General features: G+C 45.0%; 3 protein-coding genes across 3 annotated transcripts in view; all 3 read right to left on the bottom strand.

Moving 5' to 3' along the window:
* Positions 1 to 416: 416 nt before the first annotated feature.
* treh (trehalase (brush-border membrane glycoprotein)) lies at positions 417 to 8,385 on the bottom strand (the record flags this gene model as incomplete). Its single annotated transcript, XM_084466308.1, has 15 exons — positions 417 to 666; positions 1,321 to 1,374; positions 1,554 to 1,666; positions 1,801 to 1,912; positions 2,387 to 2,604; positions 3,707 to 3,910; positions 4,075 to 4,124; positions 4,331 to 4,441; positions 5,419 to 5,535; positions 5,718 to 5,810; positions 5,926 to 6,026; positions 6,359 to 6,446; positions 7,088 to 7,235; positions 7,426 to 7,526; positions 8,297 to 8,385. 15 exons carry the CDS (start codon positions 8,383 to 8,385, stop codon positions 502 to 504), a joined length of 1,764 nt encoding a protein of 587 aa, XP_084322434.1. The 3' UTR covers positions 417 to 501.
* Positions 8,386 to 8,813: 428 nt separating this feature from the next.
* Positions 8,814 to 21,350, bottom strand: ddx6 (DEAD (Asp-Glu-Ala-Asp) box helicase 6). The gene is made up of 14 exons (XM_084467359.1): positions 21,214 to 21,350; positions 20,031 to 20,631; positions 19,652 to 19,715; positions 18,740 to 18,844; positions 17,982 to 18,111; positions 17,504 to 17,650; positions 16,408 to 16,502; positions 15,398 to 15,520; positions 14,844 to 14,972; positions 14,300 to 14,416; positions 14,146 to 14,209; positions 13,230 to 13,331; positions 12,512 to 12,691; positions 8,814 to 12,001 (listed from the first exon to the last, which is right to left on the bottom strand). Exons 2-13 carry the CDS (start codon positions 20,249 to 20,251, stop codon positions 12,516 to 12,518), a joined length of 1,473 nt encoding a protein of 490 aa, XP_084323485.1. The 5' UTR covers positions 20,252 to 20,631; positions 21,214 to 21,350; the 3' UTR covers positions 8,814 to 12,001; positions 12,512 to 12,515.
* A 704-nt stretch (positions 21,351 to 22,054) lies between these two features.
* Positions 22,055 to 24,720, bottom strand: part of bcl9l (bcl9 like) — a 31,837-nt gene continuing 29,171 nt past the window's right edge. Inside the window, exons 8-9 of the mRNA XM_084466623.1 lie at positions 24,248 to 24,511; positions 22,055 to 23,994 (exon numbers count right to left, since the gene is read on the bottom strand). Of these exons, the coding sequence (XP_084322749.1) occupies positions 22,730 to 23,994; positions 24,248 to 24,511 (1,529 nt within the window). The 3' untranslated portion in view covers positions 22,055 to 22,729. The remainder of the gene's footprint in view (positions 23,995 to 24,247; positions 24,512 to 24,720) is intronic.

Raw genomic sequence — 24,720 nt, 5'->3', positions numbered from 1 at the left:
AGCAATACCATCTGGAAGTGGAAATAGACAATTAGTGTGATATCAGTCAAAGAGTAGTTCCGTTTGGAGATTTTTTTTTGTTCTATTTGAGCAAAATCCATTCCCCTATGTTAACAAATGGTTGGCCATCAAATATGGCCATGGTTATCCTAATAAAATACCATAAATGTACCACAAGACTCCAAAACAAAGACGGGGAGAGAGAGAGAGAGAGAGAGAGAGGCAGCTGGTGGGCAAATACGGTTGAAATTATTTTAATATAATGCCATAAATCGAGTCGCTACAGCACTCAAAAACATGTCTTGTTATTCAAATGACAAGATAACCTAAAGACAGACATCCTGGTCCCGTGGGTAATGTATTCATCCGTCTGATGTTGGCTCTCTCCTGGGGGGGGGGGCGCTGCGGTGGGCTGACGTGTTCGGAGGCGGGTGTGCAGTAAAGTGAACTCGGCCGTACGCTAATCCCGCAGCGGTCCCGACTCGGCGCTCTGGGATGATGTCACTGGAGCGTGAGGAGGAGGAGGGGGAGGAGCAGGCAGAGCAGCAGCAGAGGCAGGAGGCCGGTGGGCCCAGTCAGGGGCCAGTCATCACCTCCGGTGGTGAGCCGGTCTCCGTAGAGGTCCAGGAGCTGGAGGACCACACCGTTGGTCCAGCCGAAGCCCAGCTACATCAGGACACACAACAAAAACAACAACAACAAGGCGTCAACAACACAACCGAGGATAATGCACATCTATTTGACATTCAAAGATAAAAACACTTATATCTTATTGCTCCAAATTGTTTTTTTGATGATCGAAATCTTGATTGAAGATCCAAGGGAGAAAAAGAGGAAAACTGAAAAGACTTTTTAGTAAACTTGAATGTTTGCCTGAAAATATGACCTTGGTTGTCCTCAGGGATAGATTTAGGGTCCACCATTCCACCTACATGCTATGCTAGCAACAGTTCAATGCTGCTACGAAATTAATCCAACCAGCCTCCTTCTGGGCTCACTTAGTTCTCCTGAGATGAATTCAGTACGAGCATGCGCATGCATGTGTGTGTGTGTGTGTGTGTGTGTGTGTGTGTGTGTGTGTGTGTGTGTGTGTGTGTGTGTGTGTGTGTGTGTGTGTGTGTGTGTGTGTGTGTGTGTGTGTGTGTGTGTGTGTGTGTGTGTGTGTGTGCGAAAATGCTAAATAATGAGGGCAGACAGGAAATTGGAATGATGCAGAGGAAGGGCTTTCTGAAATTAGAGGCGGCTGCGTCGCCAGGATTTGACCACGCTGGCATTATTCCTGCCAACAGCATAGTTTGAAGGGGGAAAAAAGGTAAATACCTGAACGTCATACTCCCCTCCTCCGCCTGGTTTACCGTCTCCATTCACATCATACTAGACAGAGAGATGGAAAGGGATGACAGGGATCTCTCACACACACACACACACACACACACACACACACACACACACACACACACACACACACACACACACACACACACACACACACACACACACACACACACACACACACACACACACACACACACACGTGCGACCACAGTCCTCACCTTCTCAAACATGGCGTCGTACTTGTCAAACGCCTTCCAGTTGGTTCGGATCCAGTTCTGGGCCAAATCAAAGGCCAGTTCTTTGGCATCGTCCGAAGGCAACTTCGACAAACCTGGAACAAATATATATATTGTATGTGCTTTGTATGGGCATCCACCCAAAGCAAGACACAGACACTGTACTTTGAAGCCAAACCCATTCAGTTGGCCGCCTGCCACCCTCATGAGACACAGTAAGAGTGCATACCCTCGATGAGCATGTGCTGCAGCGGGGGCCATGCGTTGGGGTAGTCCCACTGCTGCCCGCTGTCCTGCAGCGACGCAGGGACGCCGTTAGGGAACCGTAGCGCTCCAGACTCCTGTCGGACACATCAACAACACAGGTCAAACACATAGCAACAACAAAACAAACCCATAGCATCAAATAGTCAAGCTGGAGGGCAGGGATGCGTGGATGGATTGGTTATTGAAGCGTGTGGGCGCCCCCTACTGGATGTTATGTGTTATGTGTGCTACTGTGAGGTTAGGTGTATGTATGTACAGTATATTGAGTGACTATTAAGATGGGACACCTTATGCTTTCATATGTTTTGCCATCTACTCTCAAGTAATCTTATCTCTTCAACCTACAGCTTTAATGTCATTCATTTAACATGTAGATAAATAGTTACATTGTCATTCAGTCAACAGTAGATAAATAGTTACATTTTCATTCAGCTAACAGGTAGATATAGTTATATTGTCATTCAGTCAACAGGTATATATAGTTATGGGGTCATTCAGCTGACTGGTAAATAAAGAAAGGTTCTCATCCAGTAAACAGAGGCCAGCACCTGGAGGTAGAGCAGAGCCCTCTCAGCCATGGCGGGCCTGGAGAAGCACTGTGCCCAGAGGGGCGCCAGGTTGGACGGGTGGAACTGCGTCCGGCTGGAGTTGGTGAGGAGGCTGAAGTCGAACCAGACGCCGCGCTGGTCGTCCCACATCAGGGCCTCCATCGCCTGCTGCCTGACAGCTGTGGCGCGCTCGTAGCCAGCGGCCGCCTCGTGGTCTCCTGTCAGGAACAAGACGCCGTGATGTCAGGGCGCTCTGACAGGTGAAGTTGAGCTGTCAGAACACCGCAACATCCCGGCACACTCGGGAAGTTTGGATTCGGAATGATTCCTTCGCCCCACCTCCGTCAAAGGTGAGGCGAGCAGAGGGCGCCAGGCCTGCAGGGCTGCTGGCTTTGCAGCTGCTCACCTAGTAGCTTTCAGCTTCCAGTCCATGAGTGGTTTTGTATTCTGCATTAGACAATCCATTTAGTCAATTATCCATTTAGTCAATTAGTCTTTAGTCCATCGTCAAGGAAACGTCATTCGGTCAATTAGTCAATAAGCATTTAGTGATTTGGCAGACAGATTTCATCTAAAAGGACTACTACTGGGAGTTAATTTGCATTGGATACATAATTATCCGGAAGAGAGTGAGATATCCAACTTAAAGAGGTCTACCGGCAGATTGAGGCAGACATTGGGTTTAACAGCCAGTTTTCAGCACCACCATATATATTTATATATATGTACTTATGGACCCTTCATCTATTTGTATTAATGGACTCTCCAAGTCACTTCTTCAGCCAGGTTCCCCTTAAACCAACAAAACACTAAATTGAAATAAATTATGCATGCTATGACGTGTTAATATGAACATAAAATAGGTGGTGAAAACAGGGTGCTAGTAAGAGGGGAGCCTGAATGAGTTGAGCTGCCCTGTAAACACTTATTTAGATAATATGGGTGGCGCCTCTTTAAAATATTTAGCGGCACCTTTGAGTATGTCCAACTATATGGATTCAAATGGACTAGTCATTTACCAACTAATATTTAGTTTAGAGAAAATGTTGGGCTTGTGTTTAATTTGTCATTCATTGGAAAGATCAACCAAACTTGTGGGTCACTATTCTGATTGAATTGTTTGTATTACTGTGTGATGTCCTTACAATTGTATTCAGTAATAAAAAAAAAGAAACAATGAATAAATCATTTTTCAGCAAGTACCCACGACAAAATCCCCTAGGTTACTTGTACCACCATCTGAGAAACGCTGCACTAGACTATCCAGCCCGCCATCTCGAAAAGGGGAGGAATGAAGGGAGCCGTTTGCTGTGGGCTCACCCAGGAGCCTGTGGAAGGAGGCCAGGGTCCTCTCGCTGCGGCAGAGCAGGGCGTTGAGGTCCACCGGCAGCACCTGGCTGGTCACCGTGTCCCTGAGGGACGCGGTCTGGCCCGGGGCCGTCGCTCGGTACCAGCGGGAGGAGAAGTCCCAACCAGACTCTGCACCTGCATTTAGCTCCTCCCACAGCTGCTGCTTCTGGAGGTCTGGGCGAGGAAGAGAGCAAAGGGAGGCGGAAGAGGATGAGCAGGAGGAGGCAAGAGGATGAGGAGAAAAGGGAGGGGTATGAACAAGAAAAGATGAGGAATGGGTCATTTTTTAGGTGTCAACTTGACACCAGGTTTAATGTAGGGTGAATATGGCTCCTCACCAGGGGTTAGTCCCTCAGCGAGCTCCAGATCATCCGTGTAGGATTCAGGCCTGAAATAAACCACACACCTCTTAATAATGCAGAACACAACTTCCCTTGGAACTTACTATCCTTCTAGTTCAGAGCACCAGGTCATCATCTAGACTAGAGCGTAACCCTGCACTGTGTCACTGCAGCAATTGCTTTTGATAAAATGACTTGGAAATGACAAAAACCATCCACGACCCGAAGCAACGTCTCTAGATGGTGTACCGACCTGGGGGACGCCACGGGGACGCGGTGCTGGTTGAGCGTGTGATTATGCAGGGTGAAGGAGCGGTTCTGCATCCAGAAGGAGTACTCCTTGTCCAGGGTGGGCAGGGCTCCCCTGTGGACCACCAAACAGACATAACTCCCCAGTGTTCCCAGCAGGCACTGGGACAGCATTCATAAGCGCAGGTGTCACATTCTAACTGAGCAGACTGTGTTTATCGTTATGAAGAGGGGCCTGAGAAAGTAATGTATACTTAAGGTATGTATGCATTCGATGTACATTACATTCATACAACAGTAAGTTCAGATCAATGAGGTCGGATGTAGAGTACGACAGCACCGGGACTTTTGACGAGACGTAGTGCACAGGCGTTTCTAATAACATTAATTACATCAACAATCTTGCACCTTAAACTCACTGGAAACAAACATGCCACAAAAGTGACCATCAAAAGACTTATTTTGCTGGCTGTGTTACGCCCGGCTCTTTTGGGTTAGGTTGAATGGAAATGTACAGATAAATGTACATGATACAAGATAGCTGGCCTGCGGTAACGTGCAAGCCAGTGTCTAGGAAAATGCTTATGTTGCTTGGCAACAGTCAAGTCCCACTCCTGGAACCATTTGTGTTGGTGGAGCCAAATTAATGATTGAATCATTATCTGTTGTTGCTCAGTACTTTTAACTTAGAAATGGTGCTTGTCAAACTTGTATTAAAGCATTATCAAACTTGAGATCAGGCTGTTTTACTACATAAAATCAGCATAGCCTGCGGCCTTGTTCCTATGGCCAAACACAGCTATCCTGATATTCAGGATAAGAGCATTCCACCTTGTACGATATTGCTTAAATAATAGATATTGCTATTTTTACTTAGTTTCAAATGACATGCTCTAGAATGACATTGAATTGAAAGAGACCAAGAAAAAAAATAAGATAAGATAAAGGGAGAAAGACAAATAGAAGAAAAGTAGGAATAGCAGGAGAAAAAAAAGGAAAAAACAAAGTGGGGTAATATTTGCCAGAAGGCTATTGGTTGTGTTCTAGCAGTGCTGGGCTGGTTGTCGGGCCTGTTCCAGGTGGGCAGATCACCTGAGGAAGGCCTGGTCCTGGGTGGCCTGGTAGTAGCTCTCCACCATCAGTGTCAGGAATGGAGGCTGGCTGCGCCTTTCATAATACACCCGCCCGCCGTTTGGCACAAAGCCGTATCTGAGGGTGCACCAGGGAGAGAAGGTCAGCTGACAGGGGCGGCGGTGAGGTTAGTTACTCACAATGGTGGGGCTGAGTGGGAGTCAGATGCTGCAAAGACTAAAAACAAACTAAAAAAACCTGAAGAGAAGCGAGAAGGGACACAGATGGCCGGTGGCGTGAGGCGGGAGAGACAGTCTCACCTGTCCACCAGGTAGAGGAGGTTCTGGATCATTCCACGGGCGGTGGTCGTCATCTCTGACAGGAGCAGCCCGTTGACCACCCAATAGGAATCCCTGCAGACAGACGGGACGCCACATGCAGACAGACGGAACACACTCCGCACGGTGACACCTCAACAGGATGTGCTGCCGCCAGGGCTGTCACTTCCCCAGAGCCCCCAGGCCTCACCAGTAGTACAGCTCCCTGAAGCGCCCCCCAGGCACCACCAGGGGGTGGGGGGTGGCGATCAGGGAGTAGAGCTCCGGGTGGTCTCGCACCTCCTGGCGGATCTGTGAATTCAAGCAGTCAGAGCGTATGTAGACATGGGCTTTCAGGCAAAACAAAACACCAAGTGCTTAACAAGGGAAAATGGTCTATTTAACAAATCAGAACCAGAGATACATTCTGAAATCTTTTAGATGGGTATTTTTTATTAAAATGTGTAATCTTTAGTTTAAATCTACAAGAAGGCTCAATTATAAAATGTTATGTTTTTAGATTCCTTTATGCTTAAATCATTTAGTTTCTGATAAATATTGTTAATGAACACCCCAATTACACTACAATAACCTCTATTCAGAGCCAAACTGAATTGACTGAAAGACGTTTATGATGTCATCACCTTCCTTCCAAGAGACTTCCACAGTTGATTGAGCTTTGCAGCCCAGCCGGCCAGTGCTGGGTCTTCTATCCTGCTCAGAAGCTTCGGCCTGCAGTGAAAACGACATACAAACCACTTTCCAACTATTGAGCTGTTTAGCAAAAATATTTCAATTCAAGCTTTATTTACACAGGAAAGGTAGGCTACATTGTGATTCAATCGATAAGATAAGGCAGAAGTACATCAAAGCCCCCTTCACCTGCCCAGGGCAGAAAACACACTGCGCTAGTGCTTCTATTGTTTTGCTATGGGCAGAGCGTTTGTGCCCAACTATGCATTGCGCTACCTTTACCCTCACGCATAACCCTAAAGATATACCACAATATTATAAAAATATATAATATGGTTCCTTGTTGCCTAGAAACTGAATAGCTATTTGGCGTACTTGAAGACATGTACCTGTGCTGCGCCTCAACATTTAAGTGAAGGGGTTTGAAGCACAGATTTTTTTTTACCTTGATCATGTGAAGGGCTTCACAGACAACATAAAAATAAGAAATACGATTAAATTATGAGCAGATCAGGAGGATAGCTTCTCATGGCTCTAGGATGCCTACTGGCAAAGCTGATATTGTGGCTCAAACCCAGTAACTTTAGACTGGGAGATGATCACCCCTAGTTACGCCATCATCATCATCACACACAAAATTACAAAAAAACGAGTAGTGTTGCTAGGAGACTAGATCTCACTCGTCTTTCCAGTCAGGTGGGGTCCAGGGTTCAAACTCCTGCCCGGGTTTGTCGAAGTAAAGCCCCACAAAGTCCAGCAGTGAGGATGGGGGGATGGCCGTACCGGGCCAGTCCTGGGACAGGTTTTGAAAAGCTGACAACACCACATCTACAAATAATAATGAAAGGTTCATAAAGGCCCCAGATTCACAAGTTAATTTAAATATAATACATTTCATTTTTGCAAGACAATATACAGGCATATAAAAACAAAGTTATTTTCAAACATTATTACAAATTAAAGAGAAGTTAAAAAAAATAAAATAAAAAGGTGTTCATATGCAATATAGCCAACATACCAGGGTGTTCTTTCAACTTCATATCGACAAAGTATTTGTCATCATCAAATAGTTTGGCCGTTTGGACTTGGTGCAGGAGTTGCCCTGTGCAATATATTTCACTGTAAAGTAAAAATACATTTACCTGGAATTAATCTTTGCATCCATTTTTACAAATGAATGCACAAAATGTAGAGGTTAGGAAAAACCCTAACAAATTAGATATCAGAGGGTGATTAGGTGGCCATGTTTGGAAATTTGCCAGAACACCGGGGTTAGCACCCCTACTCTTAAGTGGCTCTTTATGGACCACGGTTCAACTGCTCATCCGAAAGACGTCGACAGAATCCCATCTCAGTACATGGCCATACACGGGTGTTCACATTCTGAGGCCAAGCAATAACATTATCAGTTGTCATTAAACCAGGTGATAAGTCACTGAGTATTAGATTAAATATTAACTTTAATTATAGTGTGACTATACAATATTTATAAAAGGAGGAATTGTACGTTCTCCCTTCAGTGCAAGTGAACTTTCTAAAAGAAGGCAGAACAATAACGTCGGTTTTGCATAAAACACTTGTTTGAATGTTCAGTTGCCTGAATAGAAGAATAACCCATCTGTAAATATGCAGAGATGTCCATTTGGTTGTTTTCCATAGTTGCTGCCAAGCCTAGACTGATGCTCATTGCACAACTTTTACATCTGGATGTTCTCAAGGATAACCCAACAAGGGTTCGTATTCCTTTTAGACTAGGATCAACATTCACTCCGACATGGCAAGAACCCGCGTGCTGTTCTCATTATGTGTTCCTCTCGTTCAGTTTCAAGATAAACTTTGAAATGTCCAAACATTGTACATATTCTACATGTTTAACCTAGCCTTTCTACCTGTCACAGGGCGGAAGAGGCATGTTCTGCTGACATGAGACGAGTCCCAAGAGGAACCACACCGCTGTACAGGTTCCACCACCCGCCATCTCAAACAGGAACACGATTCACCAGCAGCACAGCGCAACAGCGCTTCAGTAGATTAGACGGTTATGACTCCATCTACGTCAAGCTGCTGGTAAACACAGGAATGGATTCTACAGGAGCCACCGCTCTTAAGCGTTGAACCAACTGGAGTATTTTTTTTTTTACTAAAGGGTGCTGTCCAATGTCAGGGCTGCCAACTTTTGGGTTTTGTTCCGGAGTGAGATTCTGTAGAATATTGTAATGCATACCTTTATAGCAGGGTCAGCGGGCGGGGGGGACGGACGCGTATGTTTTGTTTTTTTTGCAGTGAGAAATTGGATGTGTGGCGTGTGTAAACAGGCAAAAACGTGTCACACGGTGAAACCGTGAGAGTTGGCAGCTCTGCAATGTTGTGGACGTCAAACATTGAGAAAGGAAAATACATACAAGATTTAGGTTCAGTGAGCTTTATTATGTCCACATAAACGTTTAATGACTTCCAATAACCACCATAACTTTTTTGAACACAGGTCATTAGTAAAATACGCTCCACTGAATAATTGCCAATTAACTTAAGTGCGAATTCCGATGAAGAAAACAAAACGCTTAAATTTGGTTTCATTTTTGTAGCAAAGTCTTTCCACTGAAACGCCATTATTTGAAACAAAATTCCTCCAAATTCAAGGGCAGATATTTTGTGAAACATGTTTTGAAACCCAGAACTTTACTTTTGGCTCTATTGGGTTTTCTGGTTCAAAATGCCCAAAGGGCCCCTCCCTGCGTAGTTTTACTGATGCAGGAATCAAACAAACTGACCAAAAAGGAGCCTTCACCTCTACTGGAGTAGTGAGTCAATCTTAACCCTTTATCATGTTCTACATTTTGAAGATTGAAACCTGCATCAGGGCAGCAGCCAAATTTGACCCACCCTTAATTTTAAATGTACATCTTAAAGAATGAGACATATATATTGCACAAAAACTATTCAAATGTGGTCAGCCAATCAAAGGCGAGATGCTCTCGTCTCAGTCTTTAAGATGCATCAAAGCCCATCCCCGTCAACCATTGGAAGTAAAGCAACATCCAACCAAAACCTAGTACACCAAACTAAGACCCAAGGGACTAGTTTAACAACAAGGTCAAGGCATTCAGTTGCTGCTACTACCAATGGTCAAATAAACAGACAGCTGCCATGTGTCTGGTGTTGGCTCCCCGTTCCCTCGCCCAGTCAAACATTTCATACATTTTAAAACTTTAAAAAAATTACATCTACCCCCCCACCCCAACAAAACAAACAAACACAAAAAAGGCCAAATAGGAAATGTGGACACTTGGGAGACTGGTAACGAGAGGGAACAGGGATCCGGCTCTAACCAATGAGAAGTGTTGGATAACCGGCTACCCTGAGAAACCTGGTGACGATCTCAAGGGGTTCAATAAATTAGGTGTGCAATTACTTCTCATCGATTAGAACCAAGAAAATAAAGAGCAACTCACCAACTCTATTGGAATGGGATCCTAATTGGCATTCTGAAAAAGGTTCCAATTGGAAAACAAAACAAATGGGGACTTTTAATGTGTAATACACCAACAGCTACGATACCCAAGACTGGGCAGAAGGTTGCGAAGCCGGAATAGTGTCTCAAAGATAAATTTGGAACTCCTTCTTGCCCAGTACGCCCACCCAACAACACACCACTATTTATACCGTTAAACAAGAAGCAGTGCCGTCTTGTCAGTGGGTTGCCTGAACCCACTGACGTGTACTGTGGTATGACCCACCCGCTCCCTCCCACCCCGTACCCATTTGTTTGTGCAGCATCCTCTGCCGAAATGGTTCACTTTAGGAGACCATCAGCACGGAGACTGAATTCCTGCTACAACTTGGGGTCGATGGTTTGCTTTTTTTGTGATACATTGAAACATTCTTGAAAACGGGAGCTTTTTTTTTCTCCCAAACATAATGTACCAGAGCTCAAGGTAATAGCTTAGAACTGCCCAAATACTAAACAGAAATGATCTGGCTCTGCTGCACTGCAGCAAGTAGTCCTACTACACGGCACGATATTCTGTCAGGAGGAACTGACGCTTGCGCCGTCTGGCGTGCGCTATATATGTCAAGTTTAACAAGCAAAGGCTGGTGACCAAACAAATAAACAAACAGGTTATCGTTACGCACATAAGCTTATCAGCACCGTCCGTCACAATGTTAACTCCATTAACACTGGCAACTCAAAAGGAAACCGTCATGAAGGGCCGTTACTTTAGGAAAATAATCAAAGTGCAAATCTATTTTTTTCTCTTTGAAACATTGCACTTTGCCACCAGATTCGGATGGGCTACAGGTCAGTTTGAAATTGTACCTACTTTCAAAACGGTTCATGCACAAGATAAATCCAAGGTTGAAGTCACTAATGAAGTGTGCCATGTCTAAAATGATAAATAAATAAAAGGGCCAATGTTTGGGACTAAGGGACCTGACCGGGAGACCGTCGCCATTGCCGAGGTCTAGATCAACAGGTTAAAACAAAAACAAAACCTCTCGTCAGCCAGCCTTTGAAACTTGCTTAAAAACAATCTTTTAAAATGAAATAAGGTATATACACAAGGTGTCATGAGAGTGCCTCAAGTCAGTGGCACAGCTCTGAGAACAGGGTGGGGGGGGTGGAACCAAAAATGGGGGACACGAATCCACGCTCTGACGTCTGAGGGCAGGGTGCTCATCAAGTCTTTAGTGTTGTGTTGCGTCGCAAGGACAAGAGGAGGTATGGACCAGAGCCTGTTTCTCCATGAGCACACCTTCTCCCAACGCTACAGGACAGTTCCTGGCAGCCGCTTAGGATTTTCTTTTTGTTCTTTTCTTATTGATGGAATGACCGCATCTCCGTAAACGGAGAAATCCCATGTTAGTGTTCCACGGGCCGCCAGCCTCCTGCACCGCCACCAAACCTTCGGAGATTATGCAGACCCCTGAGTGGGTCGTTTCTGCCTCAGAGTCAACGGGAAGATGGGTGGGGGTGGTGATACACTGTCGTGGAGTCACTAGAAGTGGTATGGTGGGTGGAGTTGATGGGACATTTTCACCATCCGCCTTTTTCTCCCTGTAGGCGAACTTGAGGTTTGTGAGTGGAAGGTTGGGAGTGTTGGGAGTGGCAGACAGGATGCAGGACATTTGGGTTATTACTTCTGAACAAGTTACACTGCTTGTTAAGGCACTTGATAGAAATCCTTAAAATCTCTTCCAACTCATAAGAGGGAACGCAAGACTGCAGAGCGGTGGATGGAAGGTAGGGGGCATAGAGGTGGATCGGTAGGGTGAGGGGTCTGTGGGCGCTGGTGGATGTGGATTGTGTCATTAGATGTCCCCACTGGGTTCCCCCAGTGCTTTCCTCCCCTCTCCCAGCACTCATACGGTCAGTGTACTGCAGCAGAAAGGAACGTTTTCTCCTCATCACATCCAGCGTACACAAGCCTCATGGTGGCACCACAGCAAATAAAGACAGACGCAAGCTGTACATTTAAAAAAGGAAGGGGGAAGGAAATATATAAAGGGGAAGATGGCCAAGATGGCTTGGAAAGGGATGCGGGAAGGTGGGAGGTTTGTGGGGCGGGAGGGGTGTTAAGGGGTTGAAGATGGATCTATGGAGAGATAGAAACAAACAAGTATGATTAGATTATGGTCCCTTCAGTTTCAGCGGTGCAAAATACTGCTAGGAAAAATGTATAAGAGGCCATTTAAATAGACACCAACCTTTACCAATATTGTCTAATCATTCATATTCTAAATATGCACCATGACTATAATGCCCATTATCATTCATATTTAGGATTTTAAAATTCATTTTTGGATAAAACTACCATTTATGGTAAACTGGTAATTTCACCCAGCTATTAACACGCAAACTCAAAAAGATTGACGGCGTACGCCAAAAATCAATGGAAGGAATTTTGCAGCAAAGTGAAGGCCAAATAAAATGTTAACTGTCGAGTCTAGAACATTGGAGAGGACCAGGTGGATTCTTAAAAAAAAAAAAAGCACTGCCTTCTTGTCTAACTGATGTTTTGGGAAATAAGGTTATTTTCCACCTGCCCAGAGTATTGCTTTAAACAAACCCGAGGGCTGATTGCCACAGACGGTGAAGGGCTCACCTGCTCACAGCTTGCCCTCCTCCCCGCCCTCGCTGTGGTACTCTGCCACGTAGAGGCTCTTGTCGATGATGCCTGGGATGGGCTTGATCTCCGTGCCGAGCTGCTCTTCGATGCCCTTCAGATTGAAGCGGTCGTCATACGTAATCAGGTTGATGGCCAGACCGAGGTGCCCGAAACGACCTGCGAAACGTGGGGAAAAAAATATAAGTCAGACCTTTATGTGCCATAAAGAACAGACTGCTAGCCTCAGACCAACCACCCAATAAGCAATGGAGAAGCCCACCACAACCACTGCTATGCAAGAGCACAAAGGTCATTAAAGACACACACACCAGTTTCTATTAAAGTTGCCTAGGGAAGTTACTTTTTCCTGCCATATTTCACACTACCAGTATCAGAGTCTCTTACTGACTAACAGCAACATTAACTGCTGTCGAAGGGTAGAACAGCATGCTTTTACACTACCAGTGTCTGAGACGGTTAACCCTTTGTGAAAACATTAACCGGGATGCCATAGTACTCAATATTGAGGATAATGTACAGCCAACATGGGTTGGGACTAGCAGTATACGTTCACAAGGACGAGTAGAGGTAACCAATCACAAAAGAAGGATGTGACTCAGTCAGGACAGGCAGGAAAACAAAACTCCATGGACATTCAGTAACGTGACATGAGAGGCAGTTAAGCAATGTGGGGAGACAGTAAATCGAGCCTTACCTGATCTGCCGATGCGGTGAAGGTAGGTCTCGCCCAGCTTGGGGAAGTCAAAGTTGATGACTACGTTCACCGCCTGAATGTCGATGCCTCTAGTGAAGAGGTCTACAGACAGAGAAAATAAAAAAGAAAAATCAGGAAGACCATTCACACCTGGGATTGTCCACCCAGATGTATGAGTAGGGTATCAAGACACCAACACCACAATTTGATACAAATTATACAGCTGAACTTGCCACTTCGTAATTGAAAAGCTGCAACATTATGAAAGTGTTGGCCAACCATCCATCGATGGATCACAGCCAACAACAAATGTCATTATAGTAACCAACAACAGGGCCAAAATGGACAAGATTCATCATTCGGATTTAGAATCTCTACGCACTACCAATGATATTAAAAGTAGGCCAAGAAGGAGTGATCTTTGAATAGGTTTTCCATTACCGTGCAATAGCCAAATAATCCCCATTAGACACCGGGGGGGCGGGTGTAAATAGGTGTAGCGGGTATACTTGTGAATTATTCCCAACCACTAATGGAGTAATAATAGTAGCAATATATTCTACCTAGTCTATGATTTGATTGCAGTGGGTTTTATTTCAAGATCAGATTTTGTTCACTTCTCAAGCACATTTAAACACTTGCTTAAGAAAGGTCAAATTGTACACTCTGGTTAAATCGTTTTAGTCCACTTTTTTGCTCAGAAACTTTAAAAATCGCACCAGAGTAAATTAATTGGCATACCCGTTTAACTACTGCAACAACATTACGCTCACTAATCAATGCTTACCAAGTCAATACTGGACCACAATTTGTTTCAATACTGAATATGAACCACACTATTATGCAAGATCCTTTGAGGCACGACCTTCAAGCCTCCTCCTGATTGGCTAGTATCCAGCACGGCAGGGTTCCTTACCAGTGCAGACGAGGTTCCGGCAGAGTCCATTCCTGAAGTCGTGGAACACGCGGTTCCTGTGCTCCTGGGTGGAAAGATAGAAATGGTATATTTAGACAGCAGGGCCTGGGAGGACAGCAGCAGGGCTGCTTTAACGAGCAGCGGGCAGGCTGACCTGTCTCATCTTGGCGTGGATGTAGAAACACGAGTAGCCCAGCTGGGAGATCTTCTTGGCTAGGAGCTCGACTCGCTGAGAGGAGTTGCAGAAGATGATGGACTGGTTAATTTGGAGCTGTGGAGGAGGGCAGAAAGTGTTTTACAACTCAAAAATCACACGACTGAGGAATTCCAACCAAAGCGTTGGTTGGCATTTCACCAGTTCCAACCGTTTGAGCCTTGTGAAACTGTTCATCCAAAACTTGCCTTCAATCAGCTTTTTTACAACCCTACTACCATTCCAGTAACGGTTGGCAGTTCACTAGTACTTGTCTTGACTGAAAGTTTATCTAAAAAGATTCACAAAGAAACCGTCGTCGATGGCTTAAAGTTGTGCAAAACAATTGGAATGTTTGAAATATTATTTAAATATAAACAGTTAGCATTTCACCAGTTATTGACCATTTAAATAAGTTATTAAAAAAAACACAAGCCCAAAATTACTGAGCCAATTCTTGTTTTGTCATACAGTGATATAGAGTGCACCAGGGATTAATGCGTACCCGTGAGAACAATGTGTTGAGGCAGTGGACCTTCTGCCGCTCCGTCACGTAGGCATAGTACTGGGTGACTCCCTTCAGGGTCAGCTCCTCCATCAGGTTTATCTCATAAGGCTTCTGCAAGTAAGAGTTCTGACACACAGACCACAAGTTAATGTGGCCATCAACTAATCTTTATGTTTTGACTGAGTCTCATGGTTCTCTTGCATTCGGCTCTATAGCAATGGCCAGCAGTCAATCAAAGAAGGGGCCCATGTGCTTCAACTAAAGGGGAAGGGGCTTCAGATGGGGATTTAAATAAGTATTTGTACAGAGGTCAGACTATACAGGGTTGATTTTGTTGATGTTCATTACTGCTGGCTGGGTTTGTGTTCCCAATTAGAAGCATACAGATCCCCCGCCGCCAGCAAGGTGATGATTGGTCAAAACTAACTTGAAGCCAGGGAAAGCTAAATGTCCAGGACACCCAGATTTGAGCTTGTGTACCACCGGACTCTAGATATTAATCTAGAGTCTGATTTGTGAGACCAGACCAATGGCTACAGAAGGGAACCAACCATGAACTTCTGGACGCTGAGGGGGAAGGTGGCAGAGTAGAGCAGGATCTGCCTCTGTTTGGGCAGGAAGCTCAGCATCTCCTCCATCATCGCCATGAAGTCCTGAGACAGCAGCTTGTCAGCCTGGGGGGAGACAGGGAACGGAACAGCAAGACAAGGAGTTGAGCAGCGAAATAAGGCTCAATTTGAAGGGCACCTTTTTCTGTTTGCAGTGCATTTGGAAGCAGCGATGAAATCTTCCACTAATGCCATGTTCTAGATTTACTCTCTAACCAAGGAGTATCCAAATTCTCACAGGAGTCTCTTTTGGTACCAAGATCGCATTTTATAGGCCTTGCAGTTGTAATCTTTACTCAAAACCGTAAAGGCCTCGTGACGAAGAGGTTAATAAATCAGGAGGTAGTTTGATCCGTGATCATTCATTGGTCTGTCTTTAGAGAAAGTCCATGATTGATTCATGACGCATATCCACCAGCGGGTACACTTCGGACCCAGCACGCCTCAGCCCAGTAGTGAGGGTGCGGGATAGCCAAGCTCAGTTACGGCTCACATTTCCACCGCCGACACTACCCTTATGGTAGGGCGGGGTTTAAGCCCGATGACGATAGCCATAGCAGCTACGTAAGCATCGTGACCTCATAGCAGCCAGACACAGTGTAGCCTGCTAATAAATCCAAGGAAAAAGATAGCGCACAATGAACAAAGGGCAACAATGTAGGACGGCAAACTTTTGTGCGACATTTTCTTCAATAAAAGCTTTCGCCGTTGTCCAGAAATACCTTGCGGGTAATGTGTTTGTTATTATCCCCCTGTCGCACTGAAATTACGATTCTGTCACCCAATCAATGGACGGCTTGTGTATGGCTCAGTCTGGATCACGCCCACTTTTGGAGGTGGAAACGCTACCCGTGCTGCACCTTTGCAGATTGAACCGACCCGCACCCTAGGGTGGAAATGCGCCATTAAACCAGGGATGAATGGTTGGGAAACCAAGCGTTAAGTCAACTGACCTCATCCAGAACGACCATCTGCACTTGGTTGACCTTGGCCACTCCTTTCTTGATTAAGTCCAAGATTCTCCCAGGGGTCGCGATGATCACGTGCACTACACACACACACACACACACACACACGACTGTGATTCAAGATGAAAGACCGATTGAGTAGTCAGCCGTCAGTAGAGGTTGAAGATCCATTCCGCCCAAACAAAAGCCTTGAACTATTGATTCATCAATGGTTGATTTCTTCACATTTCTAGTCGATTCGTACAACCACTTTGTCAAATTTAAACAGTTCAGATAAAAAAAAGGTGTAAATTAAGAGTCACAGGAAGGTCAGAAGCATTGCAACAACTGAGTAGGCAGCCATGATGATTTAGAAGCATATTTGTTCCAAAACAACTTTAAGTGAATTATAAGTAATTTTCCCAGATGCACTTCTTTAATGAGTAGGTAGGGGCTCTAATTATTGTTTAAGGAGTCAAACACCCCAGCCAGTAGACTATCCTAAATAAAAACTAACTTGAAATTAGATTAGTTTTCCACTTAATTCCTAGAAAAGGCTAATGTATAACAATGCCCCCAGAGGGGAATAGAACACCCATGGTCATGATTACTTTTGATACATTTCCAATATAGTGCTTTGAAAGGGGGGGAACCACCAAAGCATTTGCATGTTGGTGATGACTTCATAATACTAAAGCCGTTTGTACATTGCTAGAGATGAGCCATTGTACAGCAAACACGACTAGTAGTAACAGTCTCATTTCCACATAAAATAGGCAATTAAGTTTTCCATAAACAGCTTTTTCAGTTTGTTTTTAATGATCATTTCTATTGCTTTTTTTAACTGCTGAAGTCAATATGTGGAGATGGATGGGCCTGGGATTAATTCATTTGATCACTTCACTCCCTCCATGAGGCACTAGTACCGCCAACCTTTTCCAATCAAAATGTACGACATGGGACACCCACAAGCAAAAGAGACAGTATTAATATGCTGCCGGGTAGCAGTTTTTTATGTCATCCATTTTTAATAGCAAAACTTCAAGTTGAAATGAAACTTCACACCCCAGATTGACTAGACCGCCAACGGGTCATGCTGTACCTGTTTCATCAAGCCTCATGATGTCATCACGGAGGTTGGTGCCACCCGTCGTTGCCATGACCTTCACCCCGCCCATGTGTTTGCCGACCTGGATGCAGATCTGGCTCACCTGTAGTGCCAGCTCTCTGGTAGGAACGATGCCCACCGCTGTGGGAACAAACCACACGTCTGCAAACAACTCATGGATAACATTTAGTAGTAGTATTTTAGCCGGCAGAAATGTTAATTACCTTATATGTGAATGAGAAGTTTACTTTTAGGTTAAAAAAATAAATTAAGTGTTGCATGTAACAAGGCATTATAAAGAAGAGTACAAAATTTAATTTGATCCCTGTCACCAACCAAGCCTAGTGTCAACACAACCCGCTTCATAGACCATATAAAAAGTCTTGCGTTCACCACCTTGGGGAGTGATTCTCTAGGGTCTAAGTTTCAATATATAACACGGTTATGACAACATAACAAATTGCTTCCTCACCTTGTATGCAGTCCCTCTTCAGGTCGATGCGTTCAAGTAAGGGGATGAGGTAGGCCCCACTCTTTCCTGTACCGTTCTTGGCTCGGGCCAAGATGTCCCGTCCTGACAGTGCAATGGGAATGCTCTCCTCCTGAGATGGACATTCAGACATTAATGGGGTCCCCCAAGGTCTCAGCAGTAGTTTCCAACCAGCAGACCTTGAGGCAAGGCTGCGTACTGTGGCATTTTGGTCAGTTTACTGACATGGTATATATGAGCAAGCACAATATCTAATACAAATCAAGTATAAAAGTAGTAGTGTTTTAAGAGGGAATGAAATTGATCTGTAATTTACAGGAACTATTTATAAGGAAATAAAAAGGTTCCTTGAGCCCATTTTCTGTGTTGCCACCTCGGTCTAAAGAGCCGAAGGTCAGGCAAATTAAAATCCTTCAGGCACATTATGAGGCACACTACATCAGGTACATTATGAATAAAGGACATGAGAAAGATATACTGTGCGAAAGATCGGACCAACAGAATCACGTAGAATATTTACATCAGCAAATATTCAGCATTTTCCAAATAGAATCACAGCAGTGACGAGATCCACTTTTTTTTATGACTCTTGTTTAACCAAAAATGGAGCACATCCAATAATAATGACTACATTTTTTTATAATCTTTCAAACAAATTGAAGTGACATGAATTTATTTGCCTTTTTATCGCCGTTTACCACAATCAAAAAGTTGAAGTACCGAGAGGCTGCAGAACCTACCTGGATGGGAGACGGTTTCTCCCAGCCCATCTCGAAGATGCCCATGAGTAGCTCCCTCTTCAGGCAGTAGTCTTCAAACTCATTGCCTTTAGTTGCTGTAACATCCTGTAATTCACAGAAAGGAAATTATTTACTTAACTTAATCTAGCTTGCAAACAATCATGGCAGAATGATCGCAGCTAGTGAGGACATGTTTAAAAGTTATACAACGATAGAAAAAACAAAACAAATTGTTAGTTTGCAATTAGTTACAGAAAAGGCAATAAGGACATTTCTGTTAATGGCTTTGGAGCGCATCTTGTATCGCTAAGATTACATTCAAGTATCCAGGGATCTGGGCTTCTGGACGTCGAAACAAATCAGTATCTAGAAACAAGTTTTACATTTAACAATTGTATGAGCCAAAGACCAGTAAATTATGCCAGAAATAAACATTCTCCAAATTGGGAGTTGGCCAACTCAAGCTCCACCATGTGCCTCATGCAAACTTGCCCTTCAAATTAAATTTAAGTCATCCCCAAGTATGAACCTCTGCTTTTAACAAGAAGTGTTCTTGCCCATGGTAGATGATTAGAGATGAGTGAGTCAAAAAAAAGCTCACAATGAGATGCAACGTGAACAAGTCTTTTATCTAGTTTGAACTGCAATATCAGAACTTCATTGCTCTATAACCAGTGAGTTTCAAACTGGGGGAACTTTCCAGCACTTCACCTGACAATTACCTCATCAAACATGCATCAATGAAATTAGAAATGCACTTGTAAAGGCCTAACCCATATTGCTTGGCAGCTTTGTTTTTGTTGACTTGTATACATTCACTACTTTAATTATAGGGTTCCTACAGCATTGTTATAAATTAACCCTACAGAATTATTATAAAGTGAGTTATGCAAGGGAAATAATTACACTTACAGAAGTTCTCATCCTTGTGTCTTTTGGAGGAAGCTTCAAATTTTTCTTCCAGTCATCTCCGGGCCTGTGGAGGGGAAAATATTTCGAACAACATTACTCTAGAAGTCCCACAAATGCTAGTCCATCAACACGATTACAAGCAGAAAATCCTTTCCAAGTTCTTGATGTCATTCAGACATTGCATTTGTCCAACCAGCCATTAAATGGTTTAATTTCAGCAAGAGAACCAACCAGCTGGAATAATCCTCAAGTTTGAAGTCTGCAGGTGTACAGACAAGGACCCTTTACCCAACACAAATAATTATTAATACAAAATGTACTGCCAAATATCTTAGCTAGCAATCTGCCACAACCCCATATGCCTCTTCACAAAACTTACTTGATGACCGTGTTGGCTGTGGGGGTGGGCTGGGAGCTACCATTGTTGATTGTGCAGGAGGTCTTCATCTGGCTTGGTTGATGCTGGCCGCCGCCGCCACCACCACCCCCACCCCCACCACCTCCTCCTGGGCCCCCGGCAGGCTTTACAGAGCCCCGCATCTGTCCATTCTGGTTGGACAAGCCCAAAATAATTGGGTTCTCTGTTCTTGCGGTGCTCATGTGGACGACTCCGCACTCCTTACTTTCCCTTTAATTAAGTGTCTTTAAATTGAGAGTTAGTCCACCCCGATGGGACTACTCAAAACGTTGGAGGATTGTCCGTCCCCCCTAAGTATTGCCAAACTCAATCAAATTGTTCAATTATTTGTCTCAGCTGCTTCTTCAATCAAGTCTTTTTTGAGCATCCGCCGTTGGAGCAAATCGATGAAATCGTCCGTGCGCAAGGTAAATAGAAAAAAAAAAGCTGGGGACGAATTAATTGAGCACACATATAACTCTGAAAGTGTTTGCTGCTATCGCTTCACCCAGAACCTACCAAATACCGGGTTATCTAATCTGGACTAGCATCACCGTTTCGTCTTCTAGGTGTTTCCAGAAACCTGGAAAGAGAAAAATATGTGATGAGATGACAATTCATGAAATAACTTGCCGTTTGACCAATTATCACTTCAGCTTAATGAGGTTTCGTCCGTTTCGGAACGGAGTGGTACACACATTTCTAAAACAATGATCCACAGCCAGGCAATACTTCATGAGATACCCTGACAAACTAGATAGAAACGACAGATTCATGGCATTTTAATCCATGTTTGTTATTGCTGTCTCACCCGTCACTCGGCTAACCAATAAGCTAGCAGTACAAGCTAACGGCTAACTCACAGTAAGCAATAGTAGCACGTAGAAGCTCTTGTGCGCTATCCTAGTGAATCATATTCACCGTGGACGTGTCTACAAGTATACATACAAGTATCGGGTGGATATCGGTACCTAGAGCTAGGAGTGACATTTGCCAGGAACGAACTTTACCTTTGCAAACATTAACGTCAGCTTAGCTTAGCCGCATCCAGCTAGCCGGACTACCGCTCCACACAACATACAGCCACCTCTAAACAAACGCAGGACAACTCTCCCTGGACATTTAAATAGAATTTAGTTAGACATTAGGGTTAGCAGAACTTTACCTTCGAATTAATGAAAGCGCCGTTTCACTTTTGTAAATGTTTGTGCGGTGAACGCAGTAAATATTTTTGCGGACTACGGAGCGGGTCTGTCGGAATAAAATCGCCCGAGTTAAACCGAACGGCCCGATGGCTTCGGCTCCTATTTAACCCCGCCCACGCGCACCGCGATCAGCTGATTTCACTTGAAAATCAAGCAGCCACTTTAGAAGCCTCGAAGAACAGTGAAATGTGTTCACCCATAGGTCAATCCTAAATTCTGTCAAGTAAAAGACATAGGTAACATTTGTATCAGATGAAATGTAATGAAATGTGAAATCAAAGTAAATAAGTGTTTGGCCTTGTACAATTTATCTAGAATTTGGCCAATGTTTAGGCCTGGCATTGGGTCACAAAGTGTTTCAGTTCAGAGACATTGCACCAACACATCCCATTTAAATCAGCACAGCTTGATGAAATGCAAATGGAATATCTTCCTTCCTTAGCCCCACATTTGGTTTTCCTGCATCTAGCTATTATGAGCTGTTGCTTTGGGGTTGTGGTTTCCACTTTATGAGTGAGAGGAGACATGAAGAAAGCGGGCGCCATTCGCCTGCTTGCTGCGCGCCATCTTTGCCGGTTGGCTTATAACCTCACCGCTGTGGGGGTGGGGGGGTTATCGATCAAACCAGCCACTCACCCATTCCTGGTTCAGCTCCAGTTTAAAGCCACACAAATCGGACACACAATGTCTATGACAATAATCAGGCCTGTCGTTTGGACCTTGCAGTGAAGATGTTGAAAGAAAGAGAAAAAAAAAAAGTCTACAAGATGTACTGAGAATCTGCACAGCTTTTGTAATTGCACTTAGATGTCGTTTAATAATGTACAACGTTTTACCAGAATGTCCTCTTACAGATACCTTCAAGTTAACAAATAAAGTTTAATTGTATATTTCAACCACTTCTCCTCTTCGGTTTTATCAATGCAACACACGTCAGACAATAAACGGAGACTAACGCGATGGGATCAACTGAACAGTATTATTCTTTTGTAGACTTCTATTAAAACAGTTATACACAACGATGGCAAACAATCACAAATTGCATTTTTATGTACAGCAACTATATATTATATTATTTTTTTCCTTTGCACAACAGTTTATAGTTGAAGAAAAGAATCAATAGGAAAACAAATAGAAATGTGAGGCACTACTCCCCTCAACCGCAATGCTTCCCCACAACAAATACACACATTAGTGCAATATACACATATTACAGTATTTTAGAAAACAAGTTCATATGTTTTAACCATGTGACGGTGCTTTTCAATATTCCTTTTTTTTTATCAGCTGGAACTCCAAAAGTCGAAGGTTATCAGTGATCAATTTTTTTTTTACAATTCTTTTTTTAAATAATTGCAGAAATAACATGAATGAAAACATTATTGACTTAACGCAGGAGCAACATGATGGAAATAAGCTTTTTTGTTTCTTTCGTTTTCTTTCTTTTTTTTTGTTGTAGAGTATCAGCGAGCTGGACTAGAATGGCATGTTTGGTATCCCTCCAGGCCCCAGGGGGCCGTCAAGAGACATGCCCCGGTGTGGAGGCCCCATCATGGGGCCCTGGGGGGACATGAGAGGCCCCTGGGAGCCCCTGGCCTGCATCATCATGAGGTTCTGCTGAGCCATGAGATTGTGCGGGTGTTGCTGGGGTGACATCATGCCTGGGTGGGGCTGGGAGGCCTGGTGTAGGCTTGCCATCATGGCCTGCTGCTGCTGCTGGTGGTGGTGGTGGTGGTGGTGATGGTGCGGCTGCTGTTGTTGCTGTTGTTGTTGGAGATGCTGCTGGGGCATCATACCTGTCCTCCCCATCATGTGTCCTGGAGGGCACATGGGGCCCATGGAGCCCATAGGTCCCATCACTCCCCCGGGACCCATGCCTCCACCGCCAGGCCCCATGCCCCTGGAAGCGCCTGGAGGCATGCCCATGCCCTGGCGCATGCCTCCCTGTGCGGTGTGAGCGGGCAGCTGGTGCTCAGCCATCATGTTCTGCAGGTGGGCCAGGTGAGGGTTGGAGGACATGGGGCCGCCCTGCTGGGGGCCGGAGGAGGACAGCTGTTTGAGGAGCTGGGGCGGGGGTCCCGGGTGCTGGCCTGGGCCCTGGGCCTGGTGGGGGTTCTGCGGGGGTCTCTTTGCGGGGAAGTACTGCAGGGTGCTGCTGGGCTTGTCTGAAGGAATGATGCGTGAGAGGTCGAACTCGGGGATCCCCGTGTGCGAGGTGCGCATGACCTCGCTCAGGTCCGGGCCGTCTCCCATGGAGGAGAAGTCCGAGGGGTGCGGGTGGCGGTGGTGCGGGTGGCCCTTGCTCAACAGCATCTGCTCCCGCAGCATCTGCTGCTGCTGCTGCTGCTGCTGCTGCGAGGGCATGACGTCGTCTCCGGGCTGGGGGTAGTGGTGCGACAGTCCCCCGAGGGGAGAGTGCATGGGTCCGTGGGACTGCTGCTGCTGCTGCTGCTGCTGCTGCTGCTGCAGCTGCATTCGGGTGAAGCCGCCCATCTGGTTCTGAGGGATGGGGGACATGTTGCAGTGTCCCATGCCGTCACCCTGGCCAGGGCCCATCATGCCGGGATTCATCCCGGCCATGGCCATGGGATTGGGGGAGGACAGCATGGAGCGGGGCCCGTCGTGGGACATCTGTGGCTGGCCGTGGAGCATCATGCCCATGGGGCTCTGTGGCTCCCCGTTGGGTCCCATGGCGCCCTGGGACACCAGCATCTGGTTCCCCTGTGGGTTGCCCATGTTCCCTGGTGGGAGATTATACTTTTTAATATCATCATTCATGAAGTACACCGGTGAAAAGTCAGGTTGTGCCGTTTCGACAATTTGTTTCCTATTTGTTTCCAAGATCGTCAGCAAAGGCTGCAAACAGCAACAAACACTTTTTTTTTTTTCACTAATAATTAAAAAAGATAAAATATACTTCCAACCTATTTTTCAACAGATCTCCACAATATAATGAGGCAGAGTATGAAACACATTTGCATAAAGTTCCCTTACCTCCAATGCTGACGCCGGACAGAGCAGGGTGGTCTGGCATCATCTCGTCGTCGGACGTGGCGATGGTCTTGATGGCGTCGTGGTAGAGCGGCGTGGTGCTGGGCATGGCGTACTTGGACATCTGATTCATGATGAGGGACAGGGGATTCTGGGTAGGCGGGGGGGCATCGGGGGAGGAGGAGGAGTTGAACGGCATGCTGGGATTCAGCGAGCCTGGCTGGCTACCTGGCGTGGAGTTGGAGCTCCTGGGAGGGAGGGACGGTCCTGTGGAAACAGATGAATACAACATCTGTTGTTTAAGGTTGATTTTTATGTGTTGTGTATACATCATAGATAGATATTTCACACACACACTTATATATCATCATCATCATCATCATATATACCACTGTCCACTCTTTTATTATAATTTTTTCATCTTGAGCAGAGCAATTGTCAGAGACAATTTCCCTCGGGATAAAGTTAAGTTAATC

Source organism: Micromesistius poutassou (genome assembly GCF_964030765.1).
Source record: "Micromesistius poutassou genome assembly, chromosome: 4".
Taxonomy (NCBI): Eukaryota; Metazoa; Chordata; class Actinopteri; order Gadiformes; family Gadidae; genus Micromesistius; species Micromesistius poutassou.
Note: the sequence above shows the minus strand (reverse complement) of the source record. Positions and strands in the feature narration are given on the sequence as shown.

Excerpts from the sequence above, each read along its gene's own strand:
- ddx6 (XM_084467359.1), bottom strand. The coding sequence starts at position 20,251 with ATGAGCACCGCAAGAACAGAGAACCCAATTATTTTGGGCTTGTCCAAC. Across the intron at positions 18,112-18,739 it reads AGAAACCGTCTCCCATCCAG|GAGGAGAGCATTCCCATTGC; the intron begins GTAGGTTCTGCA and ends TGTCCATCTCAG. Across the intron at positions 15,521-16,407 it reads AGATGGTCGTTCTGGATGAG|GCTGACAAGCTGCTGTCTCA; the intron begins GTCAGTTGACTT and ends GTCTCCCCCCAG.